Source organism: Ursus maritimus, unplaced genomic scaffold, assembly GCF_017311325.1.
Source record: "Ursus maritimus isolate PB19 unplaced genomic scaffold, ASM1731132v1 scaffold_9, whole genome shotgun sequence".
In the NCBI taxonomy this organism is placed as follows: domain Eukaryota; kingdom Metazoa; phylum Chordata; class Mammalia; order Carnivora; family Ursidae; genus Ursus; species Ursus maritimus.
The window spans coordinates 7,546,254-7,573,077 of record NW_024427107.1 but is presented as its reverse complement, the minus strand read 5'-3'; the positions used below and the strand labels follow the sequence as shown (position 1 = coordinate 7,573,077).

The window sequence follows — 26,824 nt, the reverse complement described above, 5'->3', positions numbered from 1 at the left end:
GATTTTTTCTGAAATAAAAAATTTTCTGAGATTTTTCTGAAAAAAAAAAAAACCTATTACAGAGGGCAATGAAAGGATTTAAAGCTAAAGGTAGAATTTCACAAATGCAAATGGTTTCTGAGGTGCTTAGAGCAGGTTAGTCTGTGAGCACGGGGACTTTGCAGCAGCAGTGTTTCACAAGGCAGCCCCTATCAGCCAGCAGTTCCCAGATGGCCACTCCACATTTATAAGAGAGGCTCATGAAGTGAAGTCCCCAACTAAAATTGCTGTCTTCTTTCCACTGTCTTTAAAACCTGTTTCCTCACCTAAGAAGATGTTGTGGCATGCAGTGCTGACAGCCTCTCCCAAGCTATTCTGCACTGCTGTTTGGACTAATTCTTAGCTGAAATTTCCATGTAGAACCATCCCAGACTTAAGTAATGAAATCAATTTTCTTATGACAAATGGTTAAAAGTTCCTTGAAGCCATGACTTCTTTGGCTCTTCCTACCTTTAGTTCTGTGGTTTGAAACCATAGGCAACCCAAGGCAGCACCCAGGATCTTACCAACACAGTATCAACAATGATGACAACAAACCCAGCAAATAACTCCAGTAGTCCCCATCATCTGTAGTTTTGCTTTCCCATGGCTTCAGTTACCCGAGGTCAACTAAAGTCAGAAAGTAGATGTCTGGTCATATGGTCAATAGTAGCCTAACACTAGGTCACAATGCCTACGTCACTCACATTACTCAATCTCATCACATGGGCATTTTATCATCTCACACCATCACAAGAAGAAGGGTGAGTATGGTGAGTACAGCACAATAAGATATTTTCAGAGAAAGAGAGATGACATTCATGTAAATTTATTAATTATAGTATATTTGTATAATTATTCTATTATTGTTATTAATCTCTTACTGTACCTAATTTACAGGTTAAACTTAATCATCATAGGTATATATGTATAGGAAAAAAGTCACGGGGCGCCTGGGTGGTGCAGTCATTAAGCGTCTGCCTTCGGCTCAGGGCGTGATCCCGGTGCTCTGGGATCGAGCCCCACATCAGGCTCCTCCGCTAGGAGCCTGCTTCTTCCTCTCCCGCTCCCCCTGCTTGTGTTCCCTCTCTCGATGGCTGTCTCTCTGTCAAATAAATAAATAAAATCTTTTTTAAAAAATCACATGTATAGGGTTTGGTACTATCTGTGGTTTCAGGCATTGCTGGGGGTCTTAGAACATATCCCCTGCAGACAAAGAGGGTCTATTGTAATTATATCCTGCCATAATGAACAAATTTTAAAATAAAAATTATACAGAAAATTGTAAATACTAAGAAAGAAGTGGCCTTCATTTTTTAGAGTTGCCATCTCTTTACTTTCTTGGGCAATTTCTGTAACAGCAGCCATTTTTCTTCCAATCATAATAATAATCACCATTTATTAAGCTCCTACTACAAGCTAGGCTCTGTGTTGGATGCTTCATATTCATTTCTCACTCTATGAGGTAAGTCAAGTTATGATACCCATTTTAAGATAAGGAAAAGAAGCAGAGGTTAAATAATATGCCCAAATCCTATAATAAGTAAATGATGGAATGTCTGACTCCAAAGCCTCTGTACTCCAAGCTGGATGGGTGTATCTAAACACAGCTCACCAGAACACATTTTATTCTATGCTAAACGCTGTCCTAAAAACTTAATTTTATTATCATGTCAACCTTATTCAATCCTCTTACTAGTTCTGAGATACTGTCCCTTACTAACCAAGTGGAGAAACTGGGACTCAGAGGTTAAATATTTGGTCCAGAATTACACAGGCGGTAGCAAAGATGTCAAAGTTAGGCAAACCAGGTTTGAGTCCCATGCGATGCTGGATGTAATATTAAAGGTAGCTGACCTGGAAATGAGCACAAAAATTCGTCCAACAAAATGTTATGACACAATCTGATTTTCAAAACTCAAACATTGTAGGTGAACACTTAAATGCCCTGCCTGCTATTTCCAGTCAAGCATGATCAGGAACCTCACAAACACACTGGAATTTTTTCAGACTCTAGACAAGAGGGCAGTCAGATCTCTGCTGACGAAAACACTGTAGCATATCTATGAGTGCCAGAAAGTAATTAGCGATCTAGGTTAGTAGTTTAGGATGCTAATCATTTACTCAATATCTAATAAATATTTGAGTCATCTAGAAGGACCATTTTTACTCAATTCAAGAAAATTTTATTTAGTTCCTGTTATTTCCTGGGTACTGTGTTAGGTTCATTGCTCTCTAAAAATTAATGGCACAGATTAAGTTTGAAAGATAAATGAAATCAATGAGAGTCTCACCTCAGAGATACACACTACTTGGCAGGGAAGACAGACATAAATATTTGGATTTCAAACATGCAGACCCATTCACAGACAACAAAAGTACTAGAAATTTCAGATGTAGCAGAATAAGGTGTAATTAACTGTGGGGGGGGGCAGGAAAGTCTTCATTGAGGAAGGCAAAAGGATGAATCAGAATTTTGTGGAAAGCAGAAGGGAAGGGCATTCCAGATAGAGGGAACAGCATACCCAGTATGTACAGAGGCTTAAAATAGCAGGCAATTGGGGCGCCTGGGTGGCACAGCGGTTAAAGCGTCCGCCTTCGGCTCAGGGCGTGATCCCAGCATTCCAGGATCGAGCCCCACATCAGGCTCCTCCGCTATGAGCCTGCTTCTTCCTTTCCCACTCCCCCTGCTTGTGTTCCCTCTCTCGCTGGCTGTCTCTATCTCTGTCAAATAAATAAAATCTTTTAAAAAAGAATTAAAAAAAAATAAAATAGCAGGCATAATGAAGAGCTGTGCAAGGTGATAAGTGGCTGAACATGACATCACATGAGATATTATGGGAGAAAAGGAGAAACAGTGAGATCATGAAAGGTACTGGGCAAGTTGGAAGGGAGATGGCACACCCTTGTGTAGGCAATAGGGAGGCAGTCAATATTCTCAAGTACGGTGGTGATATGATCTGAGTATTAGAAAGATCCATGTGAAACAGGGTGAGCCATATGTAGCAGGGAGGACTGAGACAGGAAGGCCAGAGGACAAACAATGAACACTGAATAGTGAACAACCAAAGCCTGGAACATGGTCAATAGACCACCTTTACTTGGTTTAAGCTTTTTGATGTCTATATGCAAGTACATACACATGCATGCACATGTGTGTATGTGTGCATATGTGTAGTTTGTCTGATTTAATCTGAAAACTAATGGTTTCTAAAACCTCTTCTTCATTCTCTAACATTTTCACAAACAACACATTTGCACAAACATGGCACATCGCTGGTGTGCATTCATGTTACAAATATTGATGACAGAATGTTATAATCTATAATATAGGATAATGTATCAAAGTTCATGCTGCCATCAATTAAATATGAATTCCATCTAATGCCCTGATCTTTTGGAAATAAACCAAAGTCCATTAGTCTCAGGCCATAAATGTATCCATTTGAGAACCATAAAAGCAGTTGTTATTGTGACTAGAGGTTTAAAATATTCCAGGCTGGGAGAATATCTGAGGGCAACTCTGGATTAATCAACAGACTCTATCAGGGTCTCCCTGAATAAAATTTACAGTACCTAAAATGTATTCAGATGACTAAAAATGAGCTTCATATGGGTGACAGAACATTTTAATTAAGTACCACTCAGGTTGACTCAGCCAAAAGGAAAAAAAAAAAAAAGCTAAGCTACCATTGTACTGTCGATCTTTTGAAGCTCTAGAGAAAGAAAAAAATCACTCACAGAAATAAATAACAAATTAGCTGATTCAAATGGTTCATGGATTGATCAAAGTTGAGGTCCACCAAAAACATGAATCACCATCAGAGAACATGGGCATAAAAAGACAAATGGTGTAAACTTTTGTGTACTTTTTCAAGACAGCATTTGAGAATGCTGATTTATACTAAAATGTAAAGCAGAAATTGAAAACAAATGTCCATCAATATTTGGTGGTATCAGAAAAGTGGCTATTATTTAACCCCAAAATCATCTGGAAAAAAATAAGTTAAGCATCTTCTCTATAGGTATCTTGCAATGTAAAAATATCTATTTTACCAAATTAACATGAATATTGAAAACAAATGTCCATCAATATTTGGTGGTATCAGAAAAGTGGCTATTATTTAACCCCAAAATCATCTGGAAAAAAATAAGTTAAGCATCTTCTCTATAGGTATCTTGCAATGTAAAAATATCTATTTTACCAAATTAACATGAATAGTCTTATTTTATTCACAAATTTATCAGTTTCTTGACTTAAGGTATAATAGGCATTTATAGAAAGCACAGAAGCACAAAGCTGGTGGGGATAGCTAACAGAAAACAAGATCAAATAATCAAAACTATTTCAACATGTTAGAATGTTGGACCAGTATCAAGAAGATAAAAACTAACTGGTATCAAAGTAAAGGTCTGCTTTTTGATTCAAAAAATCAGTTATATATTTTTCAGTGAAAGGATCTGAATACAACATCCTAATGATCTTAATATATACCAAGAGTGCAATAACAATGCCTACAACATGTACTCCAAGCCAAGACCATATTAACAGATGCATGGAGTCCACATTAAAGGAATACCATTATTCTAACTATTCAGACTATACAAAAAGATAGGCTCCTACTTGGAGAATCACACTTTAAAGGAAATATTCATAAAGGTAAAGAATTTAGAGAACATATATTAGGAGAAACTATTAAAAATGTATATTTCAAATAGAAGAGGATATACTAAAAGGAAACACTAAGAATCCACTTTTTAGTATATTTATATATTAAGAAGAATATACTAAAAAGAAATTAGAATATACTCAGAAGAAACATCAAGATTTATTTTATAGGACAGGTTGTTGACTTTTTATGGCTCAGAAGAGTTTATGAGGGGTAGGTTTTCTTCTCAACAAAGAGAGGTACTTTCAACTGATTAGGATTACTTAAAATTGCGTGTCTTATTTCTGCATCCTCTACGTGAACTTCTACATTGCTTTTGCCAGGTCGAAAGTCCCTTCAAAACCTCATTCTATGATAAATGAAAATTTACACCACCATTGTGACTTACTACAATAGCATGAGCACAAAAGAATAAACCTATACTTCTTTCTAGATGCTGAATGCTTATTTAATATTAAAAAACAAACACTAAGGGGCGCCTGGGTGGCACAGCGGTTAAGCGTCTGCCTTCGGCTCAGGGCGTGATCCCGGCATTCTGGGATCGAGCCCCACGTCAGGCTCCTCCACTATGAGCCTGCTTCTTCCTCTCCCACTCCCCCTGCTTGTGTTCCCTCTCTCACTGGCTGTCTCTATCTCTATCGAATAAATAAAATCTTTAAAAAAAAAAAACACTAAGATCACAAGAGGAAGAACAATTAATATAAGCCATTAACTGCTAATTCTATTTATAATTTCTATTCTAAAGAAATAACACAAAATACAGATGAGTGCCCATTGCAAGTTATACTTAAAAATTTTTGAAAAAATGTTCCATAATAAGAAACTAGGTAAATATGGTATAGGACATCTATACAGTGGATTGTTTACAGCTATTAAATTATTTTATATAAGTAATGTTATGAAATCCTTACTATATCCTATTAGCTGAAAAGCAGATTACAAAACTGTACCCAACAAAACCTATATGTGTATATATGTATGTATCTAAACCGCTTTTTGGAGAGTAATAAAATGATATAATTTTAACTTTTTCCTTTATGTGTTTTACATTTTTTTTCAGAATAAACTTAATTTACTATGACTGCTTCTAAGGAAGACCTCAACTTGGTAACAGATTTCACATTTTCTTTGCCCAAATATTTTTTTGTTTGCTTTTTAAAGTGTTGGCATCTAAATAGGTTTAAAGAACGTATATGATATGGCTGAGACTTTGGCACAGATTAGGCCTTGCTTAGCAACAGCAGTGAGACACCACCACCAGCAGATTAAGGACTGGTATGGCTGCCACACTGCAATGCTCAAATTCCTGTGGACAGAGTATGTTCCCCTCAATCTAGAGGTGAGACTTCAACCACATTCATCTTCCTGGGCCTCAGTTTTCTCATTCATAAAAATAAGAAGTCACATGGTGCCTGGGTGGCACAGTTGGTTTCAGCTTGGGTTATGACCTCAGGGTCCTGGAATCAAGCCCCATGTCGGGCTCCATGTGCAGCACAGAGTATGCTTCAGTTTCTCTCTCCTTCTCCCTCTCTCCCTCCTGCTCATGCTCTCTCTCTCTAAAATAAATAAATATTTTAAAAAAATTAGTCTTATGTTGAAAGTTGTTGAAGCTGGGCAAGTGGGCACATTGAAATTCATTATTCTATTCTATTTTTGTAAAACGTTAAATTTCTTCCTCAAACCCCATTTTCCTAACAAAATTAATATTAAAATTCAACTTAGCCCTAAAGGAAGAGCTTGCAAATAGAATGGCCCTACACCTCTATTTACTACTACCAAAGCACTATTTATTGTATATGTAATTTATAATTTCTAAATCTTTGTCTCTTGATGAGAAAAACATCCACCTTTTTTTTAATAAACCAAGCTTTTGAATACAGAGAACAGGTTTATTTTATCTATAATACCTAATCCTCCAACTATATATATCTTGCCCTATCCTGAAAGTAGATTGACAAACATAACCTCATGAGCTGATAGTTTTTGATATTTTAAAAATATGAAATAATTTTCTAAAGTATTTTTCAATTAATATATATTTTAATAGGAATAGCTAATGTAATGCAAATCTATCTAGCATGACAGCTATATTGCAAAACCAAGAGGAAGGTATTTCTGACAAGAAACAACTTTTAACTACTGCAGATGTTTGAGAGGTAAAAGACAACTAAAGAGGGTCATGATCTAATTACTGATGAATGAATGGGACCCTTCTAGGTAATATTCATATGTGAATATTTTTTTCCATCTAAAGTCATAGATGTATAAAAGCCATTTCTACTACATAGAAGGCAACATTTGAACAAATCATGGAGACTTTGTAGATGGCATTTGTATTAGGAAAGCTTTATCATCTGAATTTCCAGGATTTCATGTCCTATCATCTTTTGTGTTGTTGATTTTAGCTATTCTGACAAGATATGAGGTTATGTTTCATTGTAGTTTGATTTGTATTTCCCTGATAATGAATGATGTTGAGCATCTTTTTATGTGTCTGTTGTCCATCTGTATGTCTTCTTTGGAAAAATGTTTACTCATGTCTTCTGCCCATTTTTTAATTGTATCATTCCTTTTGGGGGTGTTGAGTTTCATAAGTTATTTATATATTTTGCATACTAGCCCTTTATCAGAGGAGTGCACTTGTTATGATGAGCACCAGGTATCATATGGACATGCTGAATCAATATATTGTATACCTGAACCTGATATTACACTGTATGTTAACTAATTAGAATTTAAATAAAAATTTAAAACAAAACAAAGGACTTACAAGTCTTTCTATAATGAATTAATAACTTAAATTTTATTTTTGCCTAGCATGCCCTGAATGTTCCCCATATCTCATTTATCAGTTTTTAACCTTTTATTTTTGTGTGGTTAATATTTATCTGGCTCACTAGAGTGTAAACTTCAAGAAGTCAAAGACCAAGCCCATTTTACCCATCACTGTATTTCTTTACATCTGATATTTAGTAGGCACAGAATGCATATTTCATAATTTATTACATGAAAGAATGATTTGAAAAGGTTTATATTTATCATGAGGTCTAATTTTATCATTTTTCTTTCCAGCCTCATTCTAAAACTTACACTTTCTAGTCCTTAAAAATGTAACAATGATATAAAAAAAAATGGGGTTAAAATCCAAAACACATAAAGAAATAATACAACTCAATAACAGAAAAACAATCTAATTACAAAAGGGAAAGAAGAATAAATAGACATTTCTTCCAGAAAAGATACCCAAATGCCCAACAGGTACATAAAAATGCTCAATATCACTCATCACCAAGAAAGTGCAAATCAAGACCATGAGATAGCACCTCATACCAGTGAGGATGGCTATCATCAAGAAGACAAGAGATAAGTATTGGCGAAGATATGGAGAAAAGGGAACCCTCATGCACTCTTGGTGGGAATGTTTAAATTGGTAGCACCACTGTAGCAAACAGTACAGAGATTTGTCAAAAAATTGAAAATAGAACTACCATATTTTTCAGCAACTCCACTTCTCAGTAAGTATCCAAAGGAAATTAAAACAGGATATTGAAGAGATATATGCACTTACATGTTTATTGCAGCATTTTCATAGTACCCAAGATATGGAAACAATCTAGGTGCACATCAACAGATGAATAGATAAAGGAGATGTGAAAGCCATGGGAAAGAAGGAAATCCTATCATTTCCAACAACATGGATGGACCCTGAGAAAGTTATGATAAGTGAGATAAGTCAGACAAAGACAAATACCAAACAATACCATTTATATGTGGAATCTAAAAAAAAAGCTTAACTTATAAAAACAGAAAGCCAGATGGTGGTTACCAAGGGCTTGAGGGTCAGGGGTCAGAATAGAAGAGATGTTTAAGGGTACAAACTTGCAACTAGTAGGTAAATAAGACCTAAAGATCTAATGTACAGTATAGTGATTATAGGTGACAATATTGTATTATAAACATCAAACTTGCTAAGAGACTAGATCTCAATTATTCCCATTACAAAAAAGAAATATAATTATGTGATGTGATAGAGGTGCACTGATATTACATATATATTACATAGCGCAATATATAAACATATTAAATCAATATATGGTACACCTTAAATTTTAAAACATTTAACAATGGTAACATTTTTAAGATGTTTTTACCAGAACAAATACTCATGGGATATATAGAAGATTTCCTCTTCATCATGTTGTTACTCACAAAAAGTATCTATTTCTAGGAATTTCAGTTAGTATGTTATTTTCCACCAAGTCAAATTTTACTTGAGGTGGCCATCCCAGATTTAGGTGCCATTACTTCCTGACACAAGTTTGAGTTTTCCTTCTGTGAAAAATTTTAACTAAGCACATGTTTCTCATGCAGTGTGATTTGTCATACTGGTCCATGAAAATATAAAACTGGGCCTGGTCCAATGCAGCAAGAATCAAAAGGCTAATTTCTCTTCCCTCTGGTTGATGTGATAGTATCATAAGGTTGTCAGCAAGAGACATCTATTTTTTGTTACTATCTGAAAGAAAAGAGAGCATACCCAATTACTAATTTCCAAAAAGCACTTTTTAAAAAGAAACATTATAATTTATCTGTCTCTCAAAATGTTTTTTTTTTCAAAAAAGGTCCAGAGGCTGTGGTCCAATATTTCATTTTACCCAAAGATTACTAGATTCTGATGTACAGAATTTGTTAGATATCATTCATTACACTTCCCAGAGAGAAAGTAATACATTTAAGAGCAAGAAAATGATCAAACAGACTAAGAGATAAAAACTAAAAATTCAAACCTCTGAGGACTACAGTACTTTATTCATGCCTCAATTTCTACATCAGAGAAATAGAGATTATTTTTTGTTGTTACTTAGACCTTGGTGAGAATTTGCTGTTATTCATAAAAAACATTCGTAAAATATTTTGTATGTGATAGTCCAAACATGATGTCATAATTTAATAATTTCTTCTTACCAAGTCATTGTTCTAGAATCATTGAATTCAAGGTAAAGAAATAAACACATTTTAAAATATATGTGTTCTTTTTTTAAGATTTATTTATTTAAGAGAGAGAGCAAGCATGTGAGCACAAGGAAGGGGAGGGACAGAGGGAAAGAATCTCAAGCAGACTCCCTGCTGAGCCCCTCATGGGGCTCAATCTCACCACCCTGAGTTCATGACCTGAGCTGAAATCAAGAGTCGGATGCTCAACCAACAGAGCCACCCAGGCGCCCCATACATGTATTCTTTGCAATATAAAACCAAAGCATAAAAAGGAAGGTAACAGCTTAAAAGCAAATTCATGGGCAATAATATATCCTATATTTTAAAAATAATTTGATGTTTTTCCTGAGGTGGCCACAAAGAAGCAGTGCAGACAAACCAAAAGAAGGGGGGGGGGGACTGTTGCTTACTTGCAGCTGAAGAAAGTAAGGAACACTTGGCCTCAGATTCTGGTAGTGTTTCTTGCTGGTTTTTTGACTCATGGATTTTTTCCTCCTCTTGGCTGGGCGTTGCTGACATACCCATTGGGTTTTCTCTGCCAACTGAAATTAAGATTTTAAAAGATGTGATCCTCTCAAAATCACTTGTTTCTTCTCAGAAAACTCACCATATGTTCAGCTATGCAAGTTTAAGTTTTGCTATTGTCTCCATTTCAATGCCTAGTCAAATCTTTTCACTCTACATTACATAGTTACCAGAAAATGACTTTTTATTCTTAGCAGCAGGCTGGCATGAATGGTATTCCTATAAAATCTATTCACTGCTTTGTAAATCCAAGCAATAATTTAACACCACAGTATGAATCAAATAACTTATTCAAGATGTTTTTCTTATACATTCTAAACAGAAACTCCTTTGATAATCTGGTACTTTGCCTTCCTCAGAAAGGGAAACTGACTAAAACATCACTCAAACAACACTTTATGTTACCTTACCGAAATATGAAAATCAAAGAAATATACATATACATATAAATGAAGAATATATTAGCCATTTTTCTGCCTTTCATTTAGAAGCAAGTGTTTTGGTATTTTGTTCAGGAATAGATATCTCCAGCCTACCTGAATAATGATTCTAATTTTATAGCTGATGAGTGCTATTTGTGTTTAGGATTTCACAGTTTAAGTTGTTTGTGTTTCATTCTTAGGGTTCAGACATAGTTAGAAACCTCATCCGCATCAAAAAATTATATAGATGTCTGCTTTTATACAATAATAAATAATAGCAGCTACTTCTTAATACCATAATTGCAGTCAATAATTTAAGATGACCCATAAAATACATGTTGGCATGAGACGGCATAATGATCTCATAAGTTAACAGAAATCAGCAACACTTAATCATATAGAGTGATGGCAATGACTATACAACACTGGTGTCTGAAGAACTGAACTGCCCATGATCATATTGTTATATATACATATTATCACAAAAATATATATTATACATATAACTCCTTATAATTATTTGATATTATATAATTTCAGAAAATAATAATCTTTTAAACACCAAACTCCTTATGTAAACATAAGTTTTTCCATATGGCTTATTTACAATGCAATGCTTAGACACTAGAGATTGATGCTAATAAAGGAACTTTAAAATTTTAAAAGGAAGATCAGAAATAACTAGAAATATCTCCACTGAGGGTAAATGAACACTTAAAGAGGAAATAATAAAAAAGATTCCTAAATATAATTCACCATCCATTTTTTATAGTCCATTAAGGGACCCATAATTAAGGGATTACATTATTTACAAATAATGCAGAAATCCAGGATTCACAAAGAGAACATAAACTCTCTCCCAGGCACTGCCATAAGCATAAGAACAAATAAATGTATAACGCATGGCTTTGGACAGAGGGATAAAAGATGGCGGAGGAGTAGGTGAACCCTTTTTCAGCTGGTCCCCCGAGTTGAGCTGGATATGAACCAGACCATCATGAAAACCCATGGTATCAGCCTGAGACGCAGGAAGATACATCTGGATCGCTACAAATGAACATCTTCAGCGCTGAGTATTGAGGTATGAAGCGGAGAGCTGTGAATCCGCGCACAGATATCAGAAGATAAAAGGGGGAGGGAGCCGCCACACTCAGTGCAGGGAAGCAGTAGCCACCTGCACTGGGGAGCGGGCTGACAAACTGGCACCTCCGAGAAAGCAGACTGGGACCGTAAGCCCAGGAACGCGCGCATCCAGACTGACAACCAGAGCTCCGGAGCACACAGTTGAACTAAACTGAAACCAAGAGCTCGGGAGCACACATGTGACCAGACTGAAAACCTGCACTGTGGAGCTTGCGTGAACCACACTGAAACAGGGAGCTCGGGAGCATGCACGGGAATGGGGCTCAGCCGGCGTTGTCAGAAGCACAAAGGACAGAGACGTGCCAGCCCTGGAAGTGAGGGCTGGGTCACTGGCTGTGGGGCACATAACCCAGGATGCTGCAGGCTTTTTGGCAGCACCTACAGAAACAGAGTTAAAGTAGCCAAGAGAGCTCAGTGGAGAGTGGACTGCGATCTCTCTGTTCTGAGACAGAAGCTAGGATATGGCCACTGCTGCTCTGACTCTCAGAAGAGTCACAGAAAAAAAACCAGGGAAAGCCTCCAGAGAACAAAAGCCTGGAAATACCAGCTCACATTGTGCCCAACCCCATCCCCCTTTGCAGGGGACAGGGTGACCCTACCCAAACAGGGTTGCCTGAGTATCAGCGCAGCAGGCCCCTCCGCCAGAACACAGGCTAAAAAAGCAAGAAGCCCACATCCCTACGGTCCCTATAAAACAAGTGCACACTACCTAGGTCCTGGTCAATAATTTGGGCTCTGGGCAACCCCACAACCTCCCCTCATCAGAATGACGAGGAGGAGAAATCCCCCCCCCAGCAAAGAAAAGATAATGAGTCTGTGGCCTCCGCCACAGAACTGATGGATATGCATATAACCAAATTGTCAGAAATGGAGTTCAGAGTAACAATGGTCAAGATGGTGTGTAGACTTGAAAAAAATATTAACAAAAATATTAACGAGAATATAGAATCTCTAAGGGGAGAAGTGAGAGCTAATCTGGCAGAAATGAAAAATGCTATGAATCAAATGCAGTCAAAACTAGATGCTCTGATGGCCAGGGTAAATGAGCCAGAAGAATGAATTAGAGAATTGGAGGATGGGATGGTAGAAGAGAAAGTTAAAACAGAAACTTGGCACAAAAAAATCCAATCTCAAGAATGTAGATTATGGGAGATTACTGACCCAATGAAATTCTCATTCCAATGTCAGAATCATCGGCATCCCCAAGGGGGTGGAGAAAGAGAGAGGTCTAAAAGAGATACTTGAACAAATTGTAGCTGAAAACTTCCCTAATCTGACAAAGAAAACAAGCATTCATGTCCAAGAGGCAGAGAGGACCCCTCCCAAGGTCAACCGTGGCAAAAGTACACCACACCACCTCATAGTGCAATTTGCAAATATTAGATCCAAGGATGCAGTATTGAAACGGCCAGGGTGAAAAGATTTGTCATGTACAGAGGTAAAAATATCAGAATAATGTCAGACCTGTCTACACAGACCTGGCAAGCGAGGAAGGGTTGGCAGGGTATTTTTAAAGCTCTATCCGAGAAGAACATGCAGCCAAGGATCCTTTACCCAGCAAGGCTGTCATTCAGAATTGATGGAGAGAAAAGTCCCTTCCAGGATGGGAAGAATCTGATCAAATTTGTAACCACCAAACCAGCCCTACAGGAGATATTAAGGGGGGTTCTATAAAAGTAAAAAGGCCCCTAGAGTGATACAGAACAGAAATTTACAATCTATAGAAACAAAGACTTCACAGACAACATGACATCATTAAAATCTTATCTCTCAATAATCACTCCCAATGTGAACAGCCTAAATGCTCCCATAAAATGCCACAGGGTAGCAGATTAGATAATAAGACATGGCCCATCCATTTGCTGTCTACAAGAGACTCATCATGAACCTAAAGATACATCCAGACTGAAATGAAGGGATAGAAAACCATTGTTCATGCCAATGGACTTTAAAAAGAAAGCTGGGGTAGCAATTCTCATATCAGACAGATTAGATTTTAAACTAAAGACTATAGTTAGAGACGCAGAAGGGCACTATATTATTCTTAAAGGAGTAGTTAGAGATACAGAAGGCCACTATATTATTCTTTAAGGATGTATCCAACAAGTGGATATGACAATTATAAATACTTATGCCCCCAACAGGGGAATGGCTAGATACACAAGCCAACTCTTAACCAGAATAAAGAGACATATAGATAATAATACGTTAATAGTAGGGGACCTCAACACTCCACTCTCAGCAATAGACAAATAAAAAAAAAAGAAAATCAACAAAGAAACAAGAGCTTTGAATGACATACTGCACCAGATGGACCTCATAGATATATACAGAACACTATACCCTAGAACAACAGAATACCCATTCTTTTTAAATGCACATGGAACTTTCACCAGAAGAGACCATATACTGGGTCACAAAACAGGTCTCAACTGATGCCAAAAGACTGAGATTATTCCCTTCATATTCTCAGACCACAATGCTTTGAAACTGGAACTCAATCACAAGGAAAAATTTGGAAGAAACTCAAACACTTGGAAATTAAGAATCATTGTGCTTAAGAATCATTGGGTAAAACAAGGAATTAAAGAAGAATGTAACCAATTTATGGAAACCAATGAGAATGAAAACACATCAGTCCAAAACCTATGGGACACTGCAAAGGCAGTCCTAAGGGGAAAATACATAGCCATCCAAGCCTCACTCAAAAGAATAGAAAAATCTAAAATGCAATTTTTATATTCTAACCTTAAGAAGCTGGAGCTGGAACAGAAGAACAGGCCTAACCCACGAACGAGAAAGCAGTTGATCCAGATTAGAGCAGAGATCAATGAATTGGAAACCAGGAGCACAGTAGAGCAGATCAAAAGAACTAGAAGGTGGTTCTTTGAAAGAATAAATAAGATTGATAAGCCACTGGCCAGACTTATTCAAAAGAATAGAGAAAGGACCCAAATTAATAAAATTATGAATGAAAGGGGAGAGATCATGATGAACATCAAGCATTAGAAACAATCATCAGAAACTATTAACAACAATAAATTAAACAACGTGGAAGAAATGGATGCCTTCCCAGAAGCCTATAAACTACAAGTCTGAAACAGGAAGAAATTGATTATTTAAACAATCAGAATAATTATGAAGAGATTGAAGCAGTGATCAAAAGCCTTCCCAAAAACAAGAGTCCAGGGCCTGATGGATTCCCAGGGGAATTCTACCAAACATTCAAAGAAAAAATAGTACCTATTCTTCTGAAGCTGTTTCAAAAAATAGAAACAAAAGGAAAACTACCAAACTCATTCTATGAGGCCAGTCACCAGGCAAAGACCCCATTAAAAAGGAGAATTACAGACCAATTTCCCGGATGAATATGGATAACAAAATTCCCAAAAAATCCTAGCTAATAGGGTCCAACCATACATTAAAATGATTATCCATCACAACCAAGTGGGATTCATCCCTGGGATACAAGGGTGGTCCAACATTTGCAAATAAATCGGTGTGTTAGATCACATTAACTTAAAGAGAAGGGACAAGAACCATATGATCCTTTCAATTGATGCAGAAAAAGCATTTGACAAAATACAGCATCCTTTCCTGATTAAAACCCTTCAGAGTATAGGGATAGAGGGTACATTCCTCAATTTCATAAAAACCATCTATGAGAAGCCTACAGTGAATATCATTCTCAATGGGGAAAAGCTGAGAGCCTTTCCCTTAAGATCAGGGACACGACAAGGATGCCCACTCTTGCCGTTATTATTCAACATACTACTAGAAGTCCTTGCAACAGCAATCAGACAACAAAAAGGAATAAAAGGTATTCAAATTGGCAAAGAAGAAGTCAAACTGTCCCTCTCTGCAGATAACATGTTACTGTATATGGAAAACCCAAAAGACTCCACCCCCAAATTACTAGAACTCATACAATAATTCAGTAATGTGGTAGGATACAAAATCAATGCTCAGAAATCAGTTGCATTTCTATGCACGAACAATGAGACTGAAGAAAGAGAAGTTAGGGAATCGATTCCATTTACAATAGCACCAAAAGTCATATAATATCTCGGAATTAACTTAACCAGAGAGGTAAAGGATTTATATTCTAGAAACTACAGAACACTGACGAAAGACACTGAAGAAGACACAAAAAGATGGAAAAACATTCCATATGCATGGATCAGAAGAATAAACATAGTTCAAATGTCTATGTTACCCTGAGCAATGTACACTTTCAACACCATCCTGATCAAAATACCAATGACATTCTTCAAAAAGCTGGGAACTAAAATTTGTGTGGAATCGGAAAAGACCCCAAATCGCCAAGGAAATGTTGAAAAGGAAAACAAAGCTGGGGACATTACATTGCCTGATTTCAAACTACACTACAAAGCTGTGATCACAAAGACAGCATGGTACTGCCACAAAAACAGACACATAGACCAATGGAACAGAATAGACAACCCAGAAATGGACCCTCTGCTCTATGGTCAACTAATCTTTGACAAAGCAGGAAAAAACGTCCAGTGGAAAAAAGACAGTCTCTTCAATAAATGGTGCTGGGAAAATTGGACAGCTATATGCAAAAGAATGAAACTTGACCACTCTCTCACACCATACACAAAGACAAACTCCAAATGGATGAAGGACCTCGATGTGAGACAGGAATCCATCAAAATCCTAGAGGAGAACATAGGCAGCAAACTCTATGACATCGGCCACAGCAACTTCTTTTATGACATGTCTCCAAAGGCAAGGGAAACAAAAGAAAAAATGAACTTGTGGGACTTCATCAAGATAAAAATTTCTGCACAGCCAAGGAAACAGTCATCAAAACAAAGAGACAACCCACAGAATGGGAGAAGATATTTGCAAATGAAACTATAGATAAAAGGCTGGTATCCAAGATGAATAAGGAACTTCTCAAACTCAATACATGAGAAATGAATAATCAAAGCAAAAACTGGGCAGAAGATATGAACAGACACTTTTCCAATGAAGTCATACAAATCGCTAACAGACATATGAAAAAATGTTCAACATCACTAGCCATCAGGGAAATTCAAATCAAAACCACCTTGAGATACTACCTTATGCCAGTTAGAATGGCAAAAATTGACAAGGCAGGAAACAACAAATGCTAGAGAGGATGTGGAGAAAAGGGATCCCTCTTACACTGTTGGTGGGAATGCAAGTTGGTACAGCCACTTTGGAAAACAGTGTGGAGGTCCCTCAAAAAGTTAAAAATTGAGCTACCCTATGACCCAGCAATCGCACTACTGGGAATTTACCACAAAGATACAGATGTAGTGAAGAGAAGGGCCATATGCACCCCAATGTTCATAGCAGCATTGTCCACAATAGCTAAATCATGGTAGGAGCTGAGATGCCCTTCAACAGATGAATGGATAAAGAAGATGTGGTCCATATATACAATGGAATATTATTCAGCCATCACAAAGAACGATTACACAACATTTGCAGCAACATGGATGGGACTGGAGGAGATTATGCTTAGTGAAACAAGCCAAGCAGAGAAAGACAATTATCATATGGTTTCACTCATTTATGGAACATGAGGAATAGCAGGGAGATCGGTAGGAGAAGGAAGGGAAGAATGAAGGGGAGGTAAACAGAAGGGGGAATCAACCACGAGAGACTATGGACTCTGGAAAACAAACTGAGGGCTTCCGAGGGGAGCGAGGTGGGGGATTGGAATAGGCCAGTGATGGATATTAAGGAGGGCATGTATTGCATGGAGCACTGGGTGGTATAAGCAAACACTACATCAAACACTAAGGATGTATTGTATGACTAACATAACATAATAAAATAAATTTTTTAAAATCAATTAATGTAAGGACTTTTAGGTCAATTAAAATATTTTTAGATACTGGATATATGCTATTATACATTTGTCCAAACCCACAGAATGTGCAATACTAAAAGTGAACCAAAATGTTACCTACAACCTCTGAATAATTATGATGTGTCAATGTAAGTTCATCGATTTTAATAAATGTCCATCTGGTGGGGAATTTTGATGGGGAATGCTATGCACTTGTGGGGCAGGAGATATAATGGGAAATCTCTATACTTACCTCTCAATTTTTCTGTGAACCTTAAACTGTTCTTCAAAAAGAAGTCTTTAAGAAATCTTGCTGAAAAAAATTTCACCATGAGGAACTCTTCCTTTCTTTAATAATCATAACCACAAATACTTGTATAGCACCTACTGAGTACTAGGCACTATTATAATCATTTTATATATATTAACTCATGTAATTCACACACCAGCACTGATTTAAGATACCCTTCATTCTCATTTTATAGAGAATGGACATTTGATACAAGTGCTGTCAGAGGACACAACTAGCAAGAGGCCTAAGCAGGATGTGGATAACTGGTAGTCCAGTCTCAGCCTATGAGTGAAATATCCTTGCCTCTCTACCCTGCTGCACTTTCAAGCTTCTAGCTGTTAGGTGAGTGAACCCAGTCAACAAGATTTTGTCATCACAGGCAGGGCAGAGCAGTGACCTCCATGTGATTGTGAGCCTTGTCAGACCAACCAGTGTATAAATATACTTATATCAAGTGCTGGTGCCTCTAAGGAGAACAGAGCCATGATTCAGGGGTACATGCTTGGGGACAATAGGTAACTTCCCCACAGAAAGCTCTCTACTCAAGTCTCCTGAAATGCAACCTTACTATGCTCTTCCTACAATGATCTCTTTCCCTATCGAAGTCCCTTTATTGCTAAGAGTGCCTGACAATTTCAACTCTACCTTCCTGAAAACTATAAAGAAAAGTTAATGTTGTTTAAAACAAAACAAAGAAACCTACAGAGCCAGGCTCCTCTATATCTGTATTGAAATACAAACAACTGAAAACTCTCAACAGTTTTAAGGGGATATTTGTTGTTGTTCTTGATATAGGGCAGGCTCAACCTATCGTGTGTGTGTGTGTGTGTGTGTGTGTGTGTGTGTGTGTGTGTAGTCTGGTTAGACAAGATTCTAAAAACAATGAAGTGATTTGGAGAACTACTATAAACTTTTAAGTAAACATTCTGCTGCTCTTCACAAAACTAACATAGCGTTCCTTAACTTTGAGTCATTGGTACCTTTGAAAACTAAGGGTCATGAGCTTCTTCCCACTTCAACTGCACACTTATGTATATTTGCCCACAATTTACTTACTCAAAATATGTTTACTCAATTTCAAAATGTTCACAGATTCACACTAAAAGTTCTTACTGTAATGCAATGCTTTTATTCTCATTTACAGATGACAAAACAGAGGTTCAGAGATGTTAATTAATCTAATTGGGACATACTGCTAGCATATGAAAATAAAACCCAAACATTCCTAACACAAACTCTCACTCATTTTATGCTACATCATTTATTTGTTCAAAAACCTACTCTGAGCCAGGCACTGCACTGCATCCCGGGAATATAATGGGAACCAACATTACTATTTAGTACTCAATGATTAGGAAAGTTTCAACAAATGCCACAGGATAGCTTGTAACTCAGTAGACAGGAGGGACCTCAGGGAAGCACTTAAAGTCCATGCTAGTCATCAGAAGGCCAACGTTAATAGACAAAGCTTCAAAAGAGGTTGGGTTGTATTCTTTCAACTGAACATCATATAAGATGTTAAGTTCTCATAGATGTCATAAGAACTCCAAACTTACTGAAAATCCATTTGGGTGGCTTATTTTTCATTGTTATGAGAAATAACAGGACCTAATAATTTGTTAGTTTTCTGCTTAATATCGGGTGCAAGAGTTTCACATACTTTAAATGGAAAGGTTTGGAAGAAGAGTGTCAGCAAGTTTAGCTCAAAGACAAGCCCTACTTAAGCAAGACATTTTTATGTGTTTGAGTTAGAAAAACCTATTCTTTCTTTCCTCCTGTGTTTCCTTTGCATTCACACAGAATACTTCACTTCTGACACTTCTGATCACCAAATGTGTAGGAGCTTTTGCCATATCAAACAGCTGTGCAACGCCAGCTGAGTGTCCTATAATTTAATTCAATTCTGACACTATCTACCTGGAGATAGCATCAGATCCCACAGGTTAAGGACTCAGTTCCACAAGACCATCCCTCTCTTCAGATGCTAATCCCAAATCCAGGTTGTTAACAGTGCTTCTGACCAATCACCTGTAAATTGAAGATTCCCAGAACCCCTCCTCAAGTTCAGTTAATTTGCTGGAGCAGCTCACAGAACTCAAGGAAATACTTACTTATGTTTGTCAGTTTATTAAAAGATATGACAAAGCATATCAATAAAGGTCAGATGAAAAGATACATAAGGGGAGGTCTAGGAGAGCCCTGAGTGCAGGCACTTCTGTCCCCATTGAGTTAGGGTACCTCACCCTTCCAGTATGTAAATGTGTTCACTGACCTAGAAGCTCCCCAAACCCCATATTATTGGGATTTTATGGAGGCTCCCTCACAGGCATGATCAATCTTTAACTCTGTGCCGAGCTTTTCTCCTGTCTCTGAAGGATAGAAAAATGGAGTTAAAAATACCAAACTTTGGGAGTGGCTTCTTTTGGGTTTTCCATATAGAGTATCATGTCATCTGCGAAGAGAGACATTTTGACTTCTTCTTTGCCGATTTGAATACCTTTGATCCCTTTTTGTCGTCTGATTGCTGTTGCAAGGACTTCTAGTACTATGTTGAATAATAGTGGTGAGAGTGGGCATCCTTGTCGAGTTCCTGATCTTAAGGGAAAGGCTTCCAGCTTTTCCCCATTGGGAATAATATTTGCAGTAGGCTTTTCATAGATGGCTTTTATGAGATTGAGAAATGTACCTTCTATTCCTACACTCTGAAGGCAAAAATAGACAAGGCAAGAGACAACAATTGTTGGAGAGGATGTGGAGAAAGGGGATCCCTCCTACATTGTTGGTGGGAATGCAAGTTGGTACAGCCACTCTGGAAAACAGTGTGGAGGTCCCTTAAAAAGTTAAAAATTGAGCTACCCTATGACCCAGCCATTGCACTACTGGGTGTTTACCCCAAAGATACAGACGTAGTGAAGAGAAGGGCCATATGCACCCCAATGTTCATAGCAGCAATGTCCACAATAGCTAAATCGTGGAAGGAGCCGAGAAGCCCTTCAACAGATGACTGGATTAAGAAGTTGTGGTCCATATATACAATGGAATATTACTCAGCTATCAGAAAGAACGAGTTCTCAACATTTGCTACAACATGGACAGCACTGGAGGAGATAATGCTAAGTGAAATAAGTCAAGCAGAGAAAGACAACTATCATATGATTTCTCTCATCTATGGAACATAAGAACTAGGATGATCGGTAGGGGAAGAAAGGGATAAAGAAAGGGGGGGTAATCAGAAGGGGGAATGAAACATGAGAGACTATGGACTATGAGAAACAAACTGAGGGCCTCAGAGGGGAGGGGGGTGGGGGAATGGGATAGACCAGTGATGGGTAGTAAGGAGGGCACGTATTGCATGGTGCACTGGGTGTTATACACAACTAATGAATCACCGAGCCTTACATCAGAAACCAGGGATGTACTGTATGGTGACTAACATAATATAATCAAAAATCATTTAAAAAAATTAAAAATAAAAAAAAATACCAAGCTTTGAATCATGGCTTGGTCTTCCAGGGGCCCACCCAGAGTCATCTCATTAGAACAAAAGACGCTTGTCATGCTCTTATCACTTAGGAATTTACAAGGGTTTTAGGAGTTCTGTGCAGGAACCAGAGTATTGAGTATGTGGAAAAGATCAATATATTTTCCATTATCTCACACTGTTCTCTAAATCTTTTGTTACACCTTTGTTTACCCAATCTGGCAGGAAATTCAGTACTACCCAGAAAAGTAAGAGAAAATGTGGATAAAAGTAAAGACAAATAGTCACACAAAACAGAATTTTCAATGGTGCGTATCAATACAGCAAACATGAGCCTTTGTACAGAAACAATTCTTTGTGCTTTTTGTTGTTGTTGTTGAAATGTTCACAGCCTAATGATCAACTAGAGTCAAAATAAATCCCATAAAGGAGTTGTTGCAAACAATTCTGCAGCTACACTTTTCATTACAGTCCTGGGTGGGGAAAATACAAACTTGATGTGGAAGCCAAAGAGCAAGTGGTGTATACATGGATTTCTTAAACATCATGGTGCGTGTCTTGTGAAAACAGGGAAGTATTACTAGAAAGTGTATTTTAAATAAATGTTAGTGCTTTCATACCTTTCCTCAGAATTCCTAGGATTCATGATGCTTCAATAAAATTTCCAAAGCAGTATCTCCAGCATTAAAACAGGAAGTTGCCTCAGTATATTTAGCAATAATATCTTTAGGGTTAACATTTCATGGAATAGTCTACTTCTGTACAAATGTTGACATTTATGATACTGGTGATGAGATTCCCTATATTAATGAGATCTTCTTGGTCAATCTGGGTGTCTATAACAGCAGGGAGAGAGAACTACTAGGCAAACTTTCAGTGTCAACTTTTTCCAAGATTCTGAGAATACTAACAGGTAACATATAGAACACACTACCTCAAGATAAGCTAAACCCTTAATATGTCAGCCAAGGCCACAAGAGATCAGCTGACTTATAGTAATGTTCCAAGGATTTTTGATTGAAGGCCATATCAACAAGTGTCTCATATATAATAACGCCACTTCCTACAAAATGGGTTCTCTGCCTTTAATTCTATTAATTATTTCTTCCTACTGAATCCATGAGAGACAGAATCTTACCCCTCACTTTCCATGTCTCTATCCGAGCTCTTGAATTCTCATACAATGACAGATACATAATGAGCTGTACAAAACGTACTGGGCTAAAACATCACATCAACGCAAAGTGGTGGTGTAGTCATTTTTACAGATTGAAAATAATCAGTGAGAGGGGCGCCTGGGTGGCACAGCGGTTAAGCGTCTGCCTTCGGCTCAGGGCGTGATCCCGGCGATCTGGGATCAAGCCCCACATCAGGTTTTTCCGCTATGAGCCTGCTTCTTCCTCTCCCACTCCCCCTGCTTGTGTTCCCTCTCTCACTGGCTGTCTCTATCTCTGTCGAATAAATAAATAAAATCTTAAAAAAAAAAAGAAAAAGAAAATAATCAGTGAGAAGGTATGTAGCTAAGAATTTTAAATTTCCTTTTAATTGGAAAGTCTGTAATCCTTTGGAATAAGCCCTCAGGGGTAACACTCTTTATAGAGCTGACATCTATAGCTTTACAGTATGTTCGAAAATCTTCCCATTCATTGTCTTTCAGTGAAAGAGATACTTGCAATGAATGTCTAGTACTCACTTGGAACTTCCATAATCTAACAGACAAAATACCGTGATTATCCTCATGGGTTAACCCAGATAGGAACAGCTTGTTGATCACAGGAATTTGCATCTAATAAGGACAACTTGCAAGATCTCAGATTGATAAACAGTAGCCCAAAGTCAGGCCAAGAGGAACCTCCCCATAGCCAGGACAAATAGTAGCTTCTGGGCAATTCCTCACAGAATTAACAACTAGTGCCAAAATACGCTTCTCATTTCTGAGACTGCTAGAGTCACTATGGCACATCCAGATTTAAGAAGTCTATTGTTATTGAAATTGAGGGAACACTTTCACTTCTGGTAATTTATTCTAGGAAAAAAATTTCAGATCCATGTAAAAAAATGTATGTACATGAATGACCACCCCAACCACAACTACAACAACAACAACAACAACAACAACAACAAAACACACACAATAAAATAGCCAACATTAAGGGATTGGTTAAATAATTTGTGGTAAATGCAGTAATAAAATTGAAAATATGGTGTAAATCTGAGTATTGATGAAAATCATTTGTTTTTTAAGTAAAAAAGCATACAAAATTGCTTTTTATATTTAGGACTGAAGTTCTATATTTTGTTAAAATATGCTTTTAGGGGTGCCTGGGTGTCCCAGTTGGTTAAGCATTTGCCTTTGGCTCAGGTCATGATCCCAGGGTCCCACATCAGGCTTCTTGCTCAGAGAGGAGCCTGCTTCTCCTTCTCCCTCTGCCGTTCCCCCTGCCTGTGCTCTCTCTCTTAACCTCTCAAATTAATTAATTAATTAAAATTAAAACAAATATATAAATATATATACTTTTAGTATACCTAGACATGAAGATAGATAAATATATAACACACACACTTCCATAGAAAAAAGTCATGAAAAAATGTACATCAAAATGTAAATAGTTATTATCTCTAGACAGATTTCCACGAGTATGTTTTCAAAATTTTCCACCATTACATGAATTATTTATATAATAAAAATGATAAAGGGGAAAAAGAAATTATATGAACAGATTACAGACATCTATCAATCTATCATTAGAAGACTTAGTCTCAGCCCTACTGGCTATAAGCTCTTAAAGTTAATTCACAATCACTGGGGATATTCAATTTTTTTTTTAAACACACTATCAAATAATAAAAGTGAAGTTTCAAAAGACCATAAGAAGTAATTTATCTATTTTCAAAAGTGAGATTAAATGATAGAACCCATGTTTCTCAGTGTCTGGCATAAAATAATTGCCTACAAATGTTAGGTATTATTACTGAAACAAGAACTTTCTTATACATTTACTTGCTTGATCCCCACCAGCTACACTGGGGAGATAGGGCAGGTATTACTGTTTTCCCAGTTACACAGACACAGAAACCAAAGCTCTCTGATGTTAGTTGGCTTAACTAAGATCATACAACTGGTAAATTGAGAAGAAAACTCAAATGATCCATGCTCTAGTAACAGAACTATATTTTAATGCCTGTAAAAAAAGAATGACTTATTTACTATTGGTACTAATACCTGAGGTTGACAAACATGGCCTTTTACTCTCTCTCTCTCTCTCTCTCTCTTATGTATTGCCACAAATTCTTTTTTCTTCTACTCATCTTTTTTTCTTATTATTGCTATTCTCTGCTTTCTCATTTTTTCTTCACTGCTCCTTCCTTTGTATTAGTTCTCCTTTCTTCCTGTGCTTTTCCAGCATGGTTGCTGTCCCCTGATAGCTATTTCTCACAGCTTTTTCTTCTACTCCACCCTGTATCTTCCTGCTTTCAAGTCATCTGTTTCCCTGCAGTGTGCCGGAGACAGATGGCATACCCACTTTGTTGAGTAGGAGTGCCACTCTGTGCCAGTCTGTGGAAAAACAGAGGGTGGAGGGAGTGGTGGTACGGATGACAGTAAGTTAAGGTTTACTAATCCAACAATTTGCAAAATTTTAAATATGGCACCTAAAGGCTGAGAAGGAATTGAGGCAGATAGAGCAAAGAACGTGGCCAGATATATCATCATGTTAAATCAAGCTCTTATTTAAACAATCTTCAGTAGAATTCTGATATACTATGGATATATATAATGTTATATATATAAAGTAAAGGTAGATTTTGATAAGCAAAGAGACATTAAATAAGAGAGTGACTAAAAAAGTAATCTAGATTTTGATTAAGCCAAAGTCCAGGGGACTACATCAGGCAAAAATTAGATAACAAAAATTAGATAAACTCGAAGATAACAAGAACACAATGGAGTTACCTCATTAACCTTTGTGTTCAAGCAAATATATTCTAAGCTTAAATTGTTTAGCCTACAGACCCTCACTACAATTGGCTAGAGAATCTGATACTAGATATGAGAGAAATCAGTTTCAAAATATTCACATTTCTGTCCTATCCTTATACTTTTTTTCCAAATCCTATTTCAAATTTAAATCCCATTTATAATGACCTTTTTTCTATCTCATTTTATACTGTAAATATTAAAAATTAATAGCAATGAAACTGAGAATATTTCAGCGTATATGGAAATATCATTAAATAACAAAATACACACACGTACACACACGTATACAAATGCACAAACAAATTTTAAAACTATAAAGAAGCTTAATATAGTAAAAACTCTATATCTAACATAAACATTTGAAACTTTGGGATAAATTATCTTTCTAATCTTTTCCACTGCTTCTAAAACAACAACAACAACAACAAAGGCCAATAGCAGAGATTTGCTTAGTAAAAATGTGATGAAATTACCAGACACAAAAGCATTACAAAGCAAACAAAAATGGAAGTATCTCAAAGTAAACGTACATTTGATGACCTGTGGATAGAAGAAAACATTCCCATTCTTAGTATAAATAACTGGTTTTGCCTGTCCATCTGGCTGAAGTCCAACAAACAATCCTGGGATTTTCATGGATTCCAGGCTTATAGATGCATTTTCCAAGTTCTTCTTAATTTTAAAATGACAGTCAGTATCTCCTGTACCCTGTGATAATATAATATGATTGCATAAATATGAGCAAACACCAAAGGGCAGAATTTAAAACCAGTTACTTCACAAGAATATAATTTTGCTTCATTTTCAAATCTTCATGACAAATTCAGAACCTTTTTACATATATTGAACTAGGCACTTCACTGTGTTCCATAAGACCCAGAAACAGAGACCATGTGTTTGGCTGAGGCAAGGGTGTATGCCCTGGACAAAAGGCTCTGAGTAACAGGGGAGATTCAACTAAGGAGAGTGCAGTGTATGCTCTGTATTTCATTTCAGAGTTACTAACCTCTATAGGTGAAAAGAGAATACTAATATGTGAAATTTTCCTTTTGAAAAATACTCTAAGATAATGAAAAAGAGGGCAATTCTCACCAATAAGTCCATTTACATTTAAACATACACCAATTTTCTGTGCTATTCCACATTTTCTGAAATGAAATTTTTTTAAAGATTTTATTTATTTGAAAGAGAGAGTGTGTGTGTGCACAAGTGGGAGGGAGGGCAAGGAAAGAGGGAGAAGCTGATTTCCTGCTGAGCAGGAAGCCAGACATGCAGGGCTCATCCCAGGACCCTGAGATCATGATCTAAGCTGAAGGCAGAAGCTTAAACAACTAAGCCACTGAGGCACCCCTCTCAATTGAATTTTAACCAGTTAATAGACATCCCATATAAATTACTCAAAGACTGTGTAACAAAACATTCAAGATTAAGTGCCTAGGCATAATCTTTTT

At 37.0% G+C, this 26,824-nt stretch overlaps 1 protein-coding gene across 1 annotated transcript in view; it reads right to left on the bottom strand.

Annotated features, from left to right (window-relative positions):
• RP1 (RP1 axonemal microtubule associated) overlaps positions 1–26,824 on the bottom strand; it is a 297,701-nt gene that overhangs the window by 131,568 nt on the left and 139,309 nt on the right. The window contains exons 15-16 of the mRNA XM_040626106.1: positions 25,904–26,081; positions 10,094–10,225 (exon numbers count right to left, since the gene is read on the bottom strand). Of these exons, the coding sequence (XP_040482040.1) occupies positions 10,094–10,225; positions 25,904–26,081 (310 nt within the window). The remainder of the gene's footprint in view (positions 1–10,093; positions 10,226–25,903; positions 26,082–26,824) is intronic.